The sequence below is a fragment of the Athene noctua genome, chromosome Z (genome assembly GCF_965140245.1).
Source record: "Athene noctua chromosome Z, bAthNoc1.hap1.1, whole genome shotgun sequence".
Lineage (NCBI taxonomy): Eukaryota > Metazoa > Chordata > Aves > Strigiformes > Strigidae > Athene > Athene noctua.
In genome coordinates this window covers 11,599,771-11,613,798 of record NC_134077.1, presented here as the reverse complement: position 1 = coordinate 11,613,798, position 14,028 = coordinate 11,599,771, and the positions used below count along the sequence as shown (strand labels likewise).

General features: G+C 41.8%; 1 protein-coding gene across 13 annotated transcripts in view; it reads right to left on the bottom strand.

Annotated features, from left to right (window-relative positions):
- The window catches only part of UNC13B (unc-13 homolog B), a 220,296-nt gene that overhangs the window by 137,121 nt on the left and 69,147 nt on the right, over nucleotides 1-14,028 (bottom strand). For 8 of the 13 annotated variants that reach the window (XM_074932208.1, XM_074932211.1, XM_074932210.1 and 5 more), the window contains 3 exons: nucleotides 4,481-13,111; nucleotides 2,530-2,856; nucleotides 232-322 (listed from right to left, as the gene is read on the bottom strand). In XM_074932208.1, coding sequence (XP_074788309.1) covers nucleotides 232-322; nucleotides 2,530-2,856; nucleotides 4,481-13,111 — 9,049 coding nt within the window. The remainder of the gene's footprint in view (nucleotides 1-231; nucleotides 323-2,529; nucleotides 2,857-4,480; nucleotides 13,112-14,028) is intronic. The other 5 variants (XM_074932219.1, XM_074932217.1, XM_074932220.1 and 2 more) reach the window with 1 other exon arrangement.

Genomic DNA, 14,028 nt, shown 5'->3' with positions numbered 1-14,028 from the left:
CTGATATTCATCTCTAGTTCCACACAATGATGTTCAGAACGTCTGATAGAATTAGATAGCTTTAAGACCATCATAACATGCTACAGTCCTATACAATACATTTGATTAAATTTTTGTCTGAAAAACATCAAAACTCTAAGAGGTGTTACAAGGAAGAAAAAATGCAACCTTCCACCACAGATCTAAAACCCAGGTAGCACAGAGAAGGAGCAAAACAATACTCCATCCTACCTCTTGAAGCTGCAGTCGAACTTTGCTAATAGCTCTAATCCAGTGGGCTCTTGCTGGAGCAAATGGCGGTGGCTCATTGTCCCCATGGTAGCTTAAAGGCAAGAAACAGAAAATCACTATATGAAAAAATATTTATCTGTAGCATTAAAGATTCAATATTACACAGTGTAATCAAAGCTTCAGCTCTGGAAGCTGAAGTAACCAACAGGCTCCAGTCAAAATAGCTCTGCACATGCTCTAGGAGTGAGAGGGTAAAGCAGAGGTTTCTTTATGACCAGGAACAGTCTTGGAAACTGATGAGCTGAAAGATATAAGCTAGGATACAATCCAGCCCCGGGCATAAGATGATGTTGATCAGAACATCAGGAAAGCAGTCCAAGATACCAAATCAAGCCAGTTCAACGCATTGGTATCATAACACTTTACAAGGGCACGTAGTGATAGGATGAAGGGTAACAGTTTTAAACTGACAGAGGGTAGATTTATATTAGATGTAAGGAAGAAATTCTTCCCTGTGAGGGTGGTGAGGCCCTGTCACAGGCTTCCCAGAGAAGCTGTGGCTGCCCCCTCCCTGGCAGTGTTCAAGGCCAGGCTGGACGGGGCTTTGAGCAACCTGGGCTAGTGGAAGGTGTCCCTGCCCATGGCAGGGGGGTTGGAACTAGATGATCTTTGAGGTCCATTCCAACCCAAACCATTCTGTGATTCTATGATAACTGCACACTCAAAGAGGCAAATGGAAGATTTTCCATCCCCACGCCTGTTGCAGATCCCTTGTAACCACTGCCCTGCCTACTCACCCCTACTGCTACAAATCTATAGCCTCTCTTTAGTGAAAACACTGGCAACAGAGCTCAGCTGTGTTTTTTCCCATTCATTGCACCTTTCTCACTCTACCCTCGCCTACAGTTTTCCAAGAGGGCAACGTGCATCTGGCAGCAATGCTTCATCTCAGTGTCCCCACCATATTTTACATTCCCTAACCTCGTGATACATTGGGCCTTTGGTTGCATTCCTTCTTTTGTATGTTGCTGAGGTGTAAATCACCAAAACAAACATCTTTCCCTGTCTGCAAAGCACCCTGCACTGCTGACAGTAAAAAAAAAAACAAACAAAAACAACATAGCTCAGAGCAACATGCATCCATGCTACACATCTAACTCAGGTGCAACTCTAAGGATCAATGTTCAGAGCTCAGTTCCATGCATACTCCATGGAGACAGGAAAGCATTGCCAGAGAGTGGAGAGAAAGGGAGCCAGTGATGCGGGAGTATCCAACTTATATGCCTAAATTAGCCTGAAACCGACTATGTGAATAACCTTCCCTGTGAACAAATATAGGCCAGCCATTCTGGGACAAGATTCCTGCGGCTCTGTAAGGAGAAGAGGAAAGTGAGTCAGAGTTTAAAAACAGTTTAACACTTTTTCTAGTCTTGTTTTCCTTTTTTCATCTTTAGTGTAAGGGTTGCCTACACATGAACTGCTGTGGTTAATTCTTTCACATAAGCACAGTGACACCAGCTGTACCCTCCAAAGCGTACAGGCAGGGAGACATCTTTCCATGGAAAGAACTGAAACAAATGAAAACAATCCCTCATGAAAGTATAACCATATCCATGCTAGGGGCTGCAATGACTTGATTACCTCAAAGGAAAAAAGTCACTCCCAAAGTTAAGTAATGAAATTTGAAATTCCTGTAGAACCTATACAAAATCCAGTGCATTACTCCCTCAAACTGAGCTGAAATACTTTTGAAGACTGTTTTCAGTACTGTTGGCAGCTTGGAAAGCCCAAGTGCAAGGACAAGAAGAGTTGCCACAGTGAGTCAGAGTAACATGTCTATTCATACTGTAATTCTACAACCTACTACATAAACACTAACTCTAATTGTGGTAACCTACTACACAAGAAAGGAACTAGTGCAGCTCTAACCATGACTACCTGTAGTTCTTTGTTGCTCACATGTAAGCTTGATCACACATGAGCAATGGAAGCAGCTATCTTTGGGCCAGACTACAGTCATCAAACCAGAAACTGAAAATACAGTAGATGAGCTTCAGGGCACTAGCAGGTGTTCCTCTTTACATACATACTGACCATAGTTTGAACTTGGCCATAATAAGCTCATAATAGCTTGTAAATAACTGGTCCTTCACATAAAAGATGTTTCACAGATCAGCAACATCAAGTTAGTTGTTAGAGAAGGCTGAAAGAACAATGTATATAATTGCTCCAGGGAATAGCAAACAGAGGAATCCTCTTTAAATTAGTTAAAAATAACTCAGCAATAGTTTCACCTACCTCACTTGGGTTCCTGCACCAACATCCTTGGGCTTCTCAAGTTCCAGAGGTAACTTAGCTGCAGAATGGTCTACACGTTTCTCCTCTGTCTCGCAGACCTTCTCCTCCTCTCCTTTGCCATGAGGCTCCTCTTGTTCCCTGAGCCATGCCTGACCATTCTTCTGGTAGCTGCCCAAACTGTGGTAGGAATTATTTGCCTCTCTTTCCTGGTGATCATCTTCTTGCTCGGAGCCATGGGCACTTTCATGGGAATGGTCCAGCTCACTTAGGTGAGAGCTTCCCTGGCTGACATTACAAGAGGAGTCATATCTACTACTGCCAGCAGGACTATGAGAGAGTAAGAAAGTCCATCAGAAAAAAACAGTGACTTGGAGAAACACAAAGCAATCTGCACATCTAACAAACTGAGTGGGACATTAAATATTACTGAAAAGATGTGTTATAAAGTCATAATTAACTATTATGTTCCCTGAACTAGATCTAGACTTCCAAACCTCAAAAACTTTGGTAGGCAGTAGAAATACTTCATACACAGCCTACCAGTGTATAGACCATTTGTGCCAATAGTCTTTCTTGCACCAGCTGCCTATTTCTTCACTTTATATTAGCCAGAAACTGCCAGTGAAGATATTCAAATAACCAGACAGGAGTAAGAATGGAAACATAGCAATTCAGATTGGAAGCGTTTCTGTCTTCTGCAGTGCCACTGCTGCTAAGGTCTTCACCATGATCATTTTAGCTGACCACTGTTCAAAAGTACGGTTAACTTAAAGTTAACTTTATTTTTATATATATTATATATTTCTGATAAAATACACTAGTCATGATTAAGGTTGCCAAGACTATCAACTTAAAACCTTTTGCAAAAGTATAGCAATTGCTCAATGGGGAGCTATACATCTCACTCCAATAGAGCTTTTTCAAGAATTTAGTTTATACAAAAGACCAACCCCAAAGGGGGATGATCTCTGTGATTCAGGACACCACTCCCAGGACTGAATTCCTAGAATCCTCACAGAAAATACAGTGGATGGCAATTTCTCATGCAGTCAGGAAAACTACAGCCAAGAATTAAGCAGCACTAATGTTTCTCTCACTTGCAACTTAGGAGAATTTGAAGCCAGATAGGAAGCCTTGCGAGTGCAGTGTTGAAATTACATAATCAGAAGCACAAGTTTCACTTACATCACACAGAGATATACATTTAGCAAGTCTCTGTTTTGATTTTTGAGGGCAACTGTAACTTAACATATGCACAAGACTGAATACAGACTCATTAAATACTGATAACTTCCTTTGGTGGTTTTCCTAACTGTAGAAAATAACCTTTGCGCAGATTTTAGGAACAGCAAGCATTAGAATGCCTTCACTGATATATCTGAAAATGTTTTAAAATCTTCAATAACATGAAATGAACGTAACTAGTTCTATAAGACACCAGCAGTAAGTTAAATTACTCTCTACAATTAAAAACCTGTACCTCGCATTTTGAAAACAAAATACTCATTCCTTCCAAAGCCTTCTACCTAATGTTACTTTCTTCTTAGCAAATACAACATAATTATCGCAAAAGAAGAAAGCAAAGTGAATTGTATGCATTGGAATTAACACACAAATTATACAACTTATGCAAGGCTAATGAAATCAGCACTAAAAGCATCTCACTCAGAGGGACACAGTATAAGAACATGGAAAATCCAATTACACTTACAGAAAAAGGAGTGGGAAATGGTGAAAAAATGGTCTCAGGGCTCATACATGACTAGTGACTGCACTTTGTCACATCCTCTGTGACAGCTATCAGTAATACTACTACAAACACTTGACAACAAACAGGGGATGGGACTGAGCTACAAACACCAGACACCAAGGCCAATATCTACTACTGCAGTATTGCATTATAAATGGTCAAAAACTTGAAGCCATTTATTATGACTCATTTGTAACTAGCCTTTTCTCTTTCAGTTGTTCCGTGCTATTCAGATCTGCAGCCTGCGTGCTAGGATGAAGCATCGCTCCATTAGGAGCGGAATCAAGCTCAGTTTCTTTCAGTTCAGGCTTGTCTGGTTCATGCTCTTCTGCTTCATGCTCTTCTGCCTGATCTTCTTTCTGCAGTTCACCTGAAATCATGTTCTGCTGATGATCTGACTCTTTATCAAACTTTTCTCCTAGCTCTTTCTTGGATATATCATCAACAGCACTTGCACCAGATGGTTCTTCAGAAAGTTCATTGTCTACAGTGTCAGGCTGCTTTGAAGACAAGTTTACTTCTATATTTGCATCAGTCAGTTGATCTGGGACCACAGATTTTGAGTTTTCATCTGAACTAACTGTTCCTAACACCTTGTCATCTGGTTTTGACAAAGCCTGTGGTGGTACATGTGGTTCCGTTCTGGCAGAGGTCTCCCTGTTGTCTTTTTGCCAGGGAAAGGAGAAATCTAGCTTTTTCCCAAATACTGCTCCTTGGGCACTCTCTGGCTTACTCACCTTTTCTTCACTACCTCCTTCAAACAGAGTCGAAGAAAATTTCTTAAAGCTGGACATGAGACCCTGATCTGCCCCTGCTTTATTAACCGAAGGTTGCTGCTGAGAGAAGAATGACCCAAACGGCTTTCCACTATCAGCAGATGACATAAAGCTGAATTTTGGCAAACTGGGCATGCTTGGTATTTCAAAGACCATTTTACTACTGTTTGCATCTGAAGGAACATTATTAGGTTTACTCTGATTCTTCAAGTCACATTTGAAAGCAACCCCTTCAGCAGGCACCTCATCAAACCCTAAATGTTTTGCCTGTTCAGCAGTTTGCTGTTCTACCTCACTTGTCTTCTCTTCATTCTGCTGGAGCAGATGAACAGTGGGCTCATCAGCTGGAGCTGTGGGTTCTCTCCCATTACTAATGATCATGTCCTGCTGATCGATACCAGCATTGTCCTGATCCTCTGTAACAGCAGGCTCCGAATCAACTGTAGCACTCTCAGACAATTGGGAAAGGTCTGTTTCTGCCTCATCAGTTGGGGCTTCCATTTCCAGTTCAAACCCATCAGAATAGCCAGTCTGAAGGATGTCAGAGGCTGCCTTGTCTGTAGGAACAGCCTGTTCCTCTGTTACATGTGACGATCCCACATCTAGTTGGCATGTATTTATATCAGTCTGGTTAGCAGCCTCAGTCTGCACTGCATCAACTGCATTACTGAGATCAGACTGGCACGGCTTACTATCCACCATCTCAGAGGGTTGTGCATAATTATCCAACTGCAGAATCTCGAAGGCTTGATTTTCACTAGACACTGCTGTTTCTGGAGTGATCCTCAAAGGTTCCTCTTTACAGGTTGCCAAGTTCCTTTCTTCCTCAGCTTCTACTTTCATAGGAGACTCTTTTGTGGAGTTCTCTTCTGTTGAAACAGGTAATAATACATCCTCCTTCAGAGAGCTCGTAAGATCTCTTTTAGACTCTTTGGCTGCAGCTGTAATTTCTGTCTCACTAGAGTGTTTTGCTGGAACAGACCCAGTGACATCTTTCACACTATCGCTGTGAGGTTTAGGGGTAGATTTTTGAGGCATCTCTTTTGGAGATTCTTTTGGACCTTTAAAGATACCAAAGAGATCATTTGTGAAAGTCGGTGCTGGGCCACTTGGGAGGGATGAGAAACCAAAGAAAGAGGAGCTTTTCTTCTGTGCAGTAGGAGGTGCAGTAGCTTGAGGTTGGGAAAAGAAACTGGAAAATGTTTTAGGTGGTTTCATTTTTGTCATGAAACTTGAAAACATTTCAACTGAAGAATCCAGTACAGATTTCTCACCCTCAGGTTCCTTAGGTTTGTTTTGCAAATCAGATGCCTCTGTCATTTTAGGAGAAGAGTGTAGCTCTTGTGCTTGTTGTAACCTGTCACCAAGAGTTTGTTCAGGTAATTTATCTTCTGGCAACTCATGCTGTACACATACTTCTTCAGAGACCACTTCATTTTTTATGTCACTTGTAATATTTATGTCATTTAGACTCTGGGCATCCATTTTAATACTTAAGGCCATGCTATAATCTTCCTTTTCAGGAGCTTGTGCTTTTGGAGAATAAGGCTCTTCTTTATCAACAGATAATGCAAAACTGTCCATTTTCCCTGTGCTACCCAAAGCATAGTCTTCTGCCCCTATGGAAGTAGTCTGAAGGCAAGGACCAGAAGCAGCCAAATTGGTTACTGCAGTGTCATTGGTCTGTGGAAGCTTCTCTAGGTCTTCCTCTTCAGCTACCTGAGCAACACTTCCTACATTTTCCACTGCCAGCATTTCTGGATTATCTTCTGGGATCATGAGGTTATTAGACATTTGTATGCCGGTCACTGCTGCAATAATATCATCAACTTCTTTATTGTCAGCATCTTGTTGCCTGGCAGAACTGTTAATTTTGACACCAGAGCCAGTGGAAATATTTTGCTTCACATCTGGCTTAGAGTTCACTAGTTTAGTTGATTTTGTATCATTCTCCTGTTCTGGAGCAGTTTGTGGCTTTTCATCCAAAAAGGATGTCAAATTGAAGAAGCTAAAGCTAGTACTTCTTTGAGGTATGCTCTTCTCAGCAGTTGGACTGCTGGAGAAGAAGGAGGGCAGATGAAACAGTCCCTCTGTTTCTTGCTGCTTCCCACTAGCAGAAGCAGTAGTAGGTGCTGAAGGCTTTGGCTCATCTGATCCAGTGAAGAAGGAGAATATGCTCCTACTGGCTGACTGTGCTGGCTGTGATTTCGAAGCAGTGATATCAGAAAAGCTGAATGGGAAACTGAAACCTGACTCTTTAGGTGTCTGACCCGGCTTTGGTTTTGCCTGATTAACTGTGCCTTCTGAGTGATTTCCACCTTGTTGCTTTGGTGTAACTGCAGATATGCTGCTTTGCTGCAGAGCTGACTGATTCATTTGGCTTACTTTGGGACCTACACTCATTGGCATCTGTGAAGCGATTTCAGGAGGCACTTTTTTATTCTCAGGAGACTCCTCCTCAGCTTTTCGGCTTCGTTGTTCCATTTGCACCCCAGGGCTAGGAGAGTCCTGCCCGTCCATGCCTTCTGTTCTCACCCCTTCCTTAGGGGTAGAGGACAGACATGGTGTACTGCCACTTTGAAGACCCTCAAACTTCTCCATTTGTTGTCTTGACTCAGCCACAGTTCTGCTATTGGTTTTTGGCAGAGTCGCAGTACTTGAGGTTGGTTGAGAAGACACAGCCTCCACTTTGAAGAGTTCTCCAAGAGATCCAAATAATGATGAGATGCTGGAAGTTTCCTTCTGTTCTGGCTGTATCACCTTTTCTGGCTTACCACATTGACTTTCTTCCAAATCTGGTGATGGCTGTGGTGGTTTACTTACTTGCGTTTTAAAAAAATCAAAAAATCCAGAAGCTTGGGTTTTGTTGGCAGTTGACTTTGCAGGAGAATCTTCTCCAAGACTAAACAATTTCAGAGCACTTTTAAATAATGTCTCCTCAGGCTCAGTAGCTGGATGGCTCTGATTTGGCTGTGACTGACTAGGTTCATTAATACTTGCATGCCCTTCAAGATGCCTGGAAGTTGGTGTTGCTTTAACAGTTCTCTCTTCTTGCATGGGCCTGCCATCTGGAGCAGTTTGGCTCGGTTGAGGAGATTTTGTTAATCCTGGTTTTTTAACATGGATGTTTTCATCCCTATTTAATTCTGGTTTTTCATTTCTAGCAGCCTCCCAATTAAGTTCTGATGAAGTATATCTTCTCTGTTCTGATGTAGCAGGAAACTTTTGCCTTGCTTGTGTCTCATCTAATTTATTATCTGGTGAAAGGGATAATACATCAGCTTTATTTTCAGATGATTTTGACTGTGTGTCTTTTCTCTTCAAGGCAGAATCTTCTGATCTCTCAGGGTCAGGACCTGAAGGCTTTCCAATTAGTCCACCCAAAGCAGAAAATAAAGAGCTAACTTTGTTCACTGGCGTTTTCTTATCTTCCTCAGTCTTTTTTGCTTCAAGTACTATTTCAGTAGATGACACAGTTTCTTCAGCTTTAGGAGCAGACTGAAACAGATGGAAACCAAAGAATCCTGATGACCCACTCCCAGTAGTTGTCACAGGAACAGCCTTATCCGCTTCCTTGGTGTGGCCTTCCTTACTCAGCAATTTATCAAAAGCCACTCTGGAATGTATTCTGAGATCAAGGGTTAGCGGAGACTCCTCTGAATAATTCAGGGCTTCCTTCTCAGGTCTAAAATCTACTTTGAGTTTTTGAAGTTTATAACCTGAGAAGTCTAACGGCTGTTCTCTCTGGTAGTAAATAGACTCTTCAAACATTTGTGAAAAAGTCTCCAAATTCATGTTCATTAGCTGATTGCTCCTCTGCAAAGCTACTGACAAATCCAGAGGTTTATTTGTTGCATAATCATCTAAAGACTCTTCTTCAGCAAACCAAAACAGCTCATCTTCACTGCCAAGAGGGACTTTAAAACCACAAACCGCAATTGTGCTGTCTTCTAGCACAGCTCTTGGAATGGAATCCATCTGAAAATTATAATCCCAGCAGTCCAGGTAGGAATAGGTTTCGGGAGCACACACATAGACATACTGTCCAGTGGGATCAGTGAGAAGTGAATACACATACTGGCTATCACTGTACATGTAGTATCCACAATCACCATCTTCTGATGACCACCATATACCCTGTTCAAGCATCGTTAGCCACTCCTGATACTCCTGGCTATAGGATGAGTACATAAAGCTCTCATCCATACTTAAAGTCTCTTGGTCAATTAGAGTCCACATAGTCGCATCACAACCAGAGGAGTAGCTTAAATCCATGGGCAACTCTTCCAGTGAATAACTGCCATCTCTTTCAAATGGTGGAAAGGTGCTGTAACTTTCATTGAGAGAATTAGCAGTCCATGCATCATTTTCTTCTGAACAAACGTCTGGAAACATTAACTGGTCAAATGACTCATATGACATTACACTTAAATCTAAACTCTGTCCATCAAAATTGGCATTAGTCTGCCAATTCGTCACATTTGCATTTCCATCCTTTTTACAGAGATTCACTATCATATCATTTTCAGGCCAGTCCAAGAACTGAGGGGGCAGAGCACAGTTCTGGTTCAACATGTAGTAAACTGGTACTGCTATCTCGCGAGTGTCAGCAAGTTCCCCAACTTCATATTCCCATTCAAAGCTAGAATGGCTTCTTGTTTCCTGAAAAACTGAGTACTGCTCTGTAGGGTTATAGCTTTTATTAGTTAAGTTGAGAAATTCAGTTGATCCTTTGTTTAAGACAGTTGGAAAAACTTCAGATCCTGCATCCTGATAAGGGATATGCCTACTATTTTCAGACTTTCCAGACAAGTCCTGTACCTTGTCTTGAGGATTTAGAGCATCAGGATGCCCACAGTGGGGAACCTGGGGCTCAGCTGTTTTATTTACTCTTGCACTGGACAGGCAGTCAGTAGTTTTGGATGATTCAATCGTTTTCACATTATCTAGTTTATCCTTTGGTCTGGGAAGGAGATTTTTAAAGAAGCTGGAAGCTTCTTGCTTTTCTACAGTGCTGCTTTGAGTGTCAGAAGCCGTTCCAGAGTTGCTGGGTTTTGTCTCCGAGCTAGAATCCTCCCCTCTATCAAAAAGCTTCACAAAGCCTAGAGAGTTTGTCTTCATTTTCTCTTGCTTACATTCAGCTAAGTTTTCACCTGAAGCTAATTTAAATAAACCAGAAAATAATCCAGGAGAACTGCTTTTCTGGCCATCAGTCTCACTTTTAAAAGTCAAGTCCTGATTAGTGGCTGTGTTTTCATTGGAGGAAATGCGAAGAAACCCAGAAAGAAAACCTGGCATGTGCTTCTTCTGCATATCATCTGCACTTGCAGCTTCTGGCCTTCTGGCTGAAGAGATTGATTCAACTGAGCTATCATTTAAATCTGGTGCATTTAGCCCTTCTCTTGTCAATCCTCCTTTTACATTTCTAGGTTCTTTCTGAGTAATCTTAGTTCTCTGCTGCTCTCCTGTAGCCTTAAACATAGCAGAGGCACTCTCTTGGTGTTTTTTTCTATTTACTTGGGCACTAGGTAGGTTTTCTTTTTTCATGTTTTTTGTTTGTTCAAGTTCCTCTTTATGGTCTGATAAATTTGGAACAGAGCTAGACTTTAATGAAAAGGCATTTTTTGAATTACTCTTTTCGTCTTCAAGCAAACAGATGTCACTAGAAGTCAGATTACTTCTTTGGTCCTGTGAAGGTGCTAGATTTTCTGCAGAAGAAAATTTAAATAATGAAGGAATAAAACCTTCTTTCTCATTCATATGTTCCTGCTTTTCTGATAAAACCAACCCACTCAAAAAAGGAAGTTTCCCAGTGAAAGGAAACGAGTGTTCCTCATTTGATGAACTATTTTGTCTTATATCCTCCTCAGACTTACGGCTTTTAAAGAGCCCAGATGTACTTTCTTTCTGCTCTTGTTCAGCAGAAGGAAGCAACAATTGACTGAAAGATTTCTTGAGTGGACTGAAAAAGCTTTCAGATGCGGTACCCTGATCTGGAGGCTGTGAATTAAGTTCCACATTACTTCTGTTTTCCTTGTTTCCCAGCCCATGACCTGTAGCATGCTGATCCTCTATGAGATTTGAAGGAGGCTGCTCCCTGGCAGTGGGTGTACCCTCTTGCACAGTGGTATCTGCCTGCTTTGTAACATGATGCAAATCTGACTGCTTCTGTGGCGCATCCTGCTGCTTGGGAGACAAGAGACCATCAAAATTGGCTTTCAGACTGAAGGAACTGACTGAGCTTGTGAGCCTGCCAAAGATTGAAGACACAGAAGTGCTATTTGTGTTCACCTCTGTCTCACTTCTAGACTCACTCAGCCGTATCTCTGGAATAACACTGCTGGTCCTGTCTGCCATCTGTCCAGATGGTTTCTCGCTTCTGTTTGCCTCATCAACTTTCACGGCGTGGCTGTCCTCTTCAGTGTGCTCCTCCTTTATGACTTCTTGTTTTGGCACTTCCTTCTCAGAGAAGATCTTTAAAGGATTCAACATGCCTAGAACAGAATTCATAACCGAATGTTGGCTCTGCTGGCTGCTGGCAGTAGTTTCTTGTGATTGCTGGAGATGAGGCAGTGCAGAAGCCTGACTGTCAATCTCAGTGGTTTCTGGCTTGTTGCAGTTTACAGTCTGAGCTCTTTTATCACCACTCACCTGGGATGGTAGCAAAGAGTGAACGGAGAACTTTGTGTCAGCTTTACCATCTGCTGTCATTCCAGAAGATGAACTAGAAAATACATTTGAGATTCCACTTTCTGATGAGTTTCTGGTTTCTGTCTTCTCTGGAGTGGAAGAAACAAGCTTTTCAACAGAGGCTGTGAGCTGCTTGGTGCTTGACCCCACCTTTTCAGTGAAAGAGCTGAACAGAGAATTCACGGTATTCTTCACACCTGACAAGTCTGGGAGAGGTTCACATTTGCCCTTGGTACTCTCCTCTACAGCAGAATGTTTGGTTTGTTCAGACTTCAGGCCTTCTACTGAATTATCAACATTATCCTGCTTCAGTGACACGCTCTCAACATTTTTTCTGGTCTCTGGCAATGTACCAAATTTGCTGATTTCTTCCTCCTTTTCAGCCAAGTATTCCGAAACTGATTCTACCAGACACTGAAGTTCATCCATGGTGTCGATGTACTCCTCACTGGGTTCTTCAACAGGAGACTGTGTTAAGTCTTGCACAGGATGACCATGCTTGCTCCCTTTCATTTTGTGTTTTTTATCACAGCTAGCCTTTAACTGGGAGCCCATATTTGCAGGGTAATTAACAGTGAAATCTCTCAAATGGCTGATGTCAGAATCACACCACGTTGGTGAAAGCATAGCCAGTTCCTCCATTTCATCATCTGAAACAGGAGAGTACTGGAACTCATCAGAAGCACTGCTGTCAAATTCCTCAAGGGAATCCACAGGCACAAAAGTGTTATCTGGAATCCCCGTGAGTTTCATGTTTTCACTGTTACTGAGGTGGAGTGAGCCTTCATGGTTGACTCCCTGCTTGTTGGGCAACTTGCCACTTTTAACCATTAAGCCATTTTTGTATGGACGCAGGATGGGATAATCAGGTAACTGTTCCTTACTTTCAGAGCTGCTGGTATATTTTCCAGTTCTATCATATACTGGGAAATCATTATTAGGTTCAGAACTAGTCGCCACACCATTGAAATAAACTGTTTTCTCCCCAGGAAACTGCAGACCATCAATACTTGGCAGGCTTACTTGTTCACTCTCTTCAAAATTGTATCGCAGCTTCTTTTTCCTTCTCCTATCTATTGTGTCATATTCCTGAGGATACCTAGGGACATCTACAGACCCTGACTCCACACACACATTTTGGTAGCACCTTGATCTTTCACAGTGATTGAAATTTTCTGGTTTTGAGAGAGTTTGTGTCTTTTTAACATTTGTTTCCTGCCAACTTCTATTTTTATGACTCTTTTCTAAGAATTCATCTATTAGTAGTTTTCCTAGCTCTTCATAGTTACTCTCCTGTTCTTCATCTCCATCTTCACAGTTAAATAGAATGATCCTGACTCTTTCATTTCTATCTAGAGAACCTTGTCTAAGATGAGAAATAAAAAGGGTGGGAGGGAAAGGAAGAGAGGCAGCAAAAAAAAAAAAGGAAAGGAAAAATAACAGTATTTTTAAAAAGCTCTAGAAAGGACATAAAAAATAGTAATGAAAAAACATGCATTAAATAAAGGAAAATTAAAATGAGAAACATTCAGAGATAACAAAACTGAAACCCTGCCAATTTACCACCATTACATTTCAATCAAGTAGTCAAAAAAAGCAGCACGGGTTATGATATTCCACCAGTTAGTTTCACAAAATTTTGAAATGCTTGTTTGAAGGCGAACAGCTTTTTGTGATCAAGTGAGGGCACACAGCCTTGGCTGCACCAGTACTCTGCTGTTACTTTTTTAGGCATGCTGAAAAAAAGTCACTTATTACAGTAACGGGACTACTTTGAGATACAGTGCCCACGCACACCATTCCACTACGCTATGCATGCATTTCGGTCACTCTAGGCTGCAGACTTTGTTTTAGCAGTACTCATAAAGCACACAGGCACTTTTTTTTCTCGCAAGTGTGGCTACAGAGCAGAGAGTGCATGCAAAGACTCTGGAGTCACTGGACTCCAGGGAAGTGGGTACAAGGGACAAAATACACATGAGCAACAGAACAAGCTCCAGCTCCTCAATCACTCCTCTTTTCTGCAAAGGCTCTCACTGCAGCTAGTGCCCTCAGGGGGCTCCTGCCAATGCAAAATGAAGATCCGCAGAGCTGTCGCTGCATCTGAGGGCAAAACAAAACAGTCACAATGGGTATTAGCCATAGTAAGCCACAGATGCTTTTCAGGATCTCTACTTCCCATTTATAATGCATCTAAACAGATCCAACAATCTATACTTGTCCATTGTCAGAGAGTGGATTAAAGCAGCTAGCGTTTTGCTATCAAACAATCTGAAGCTTCCT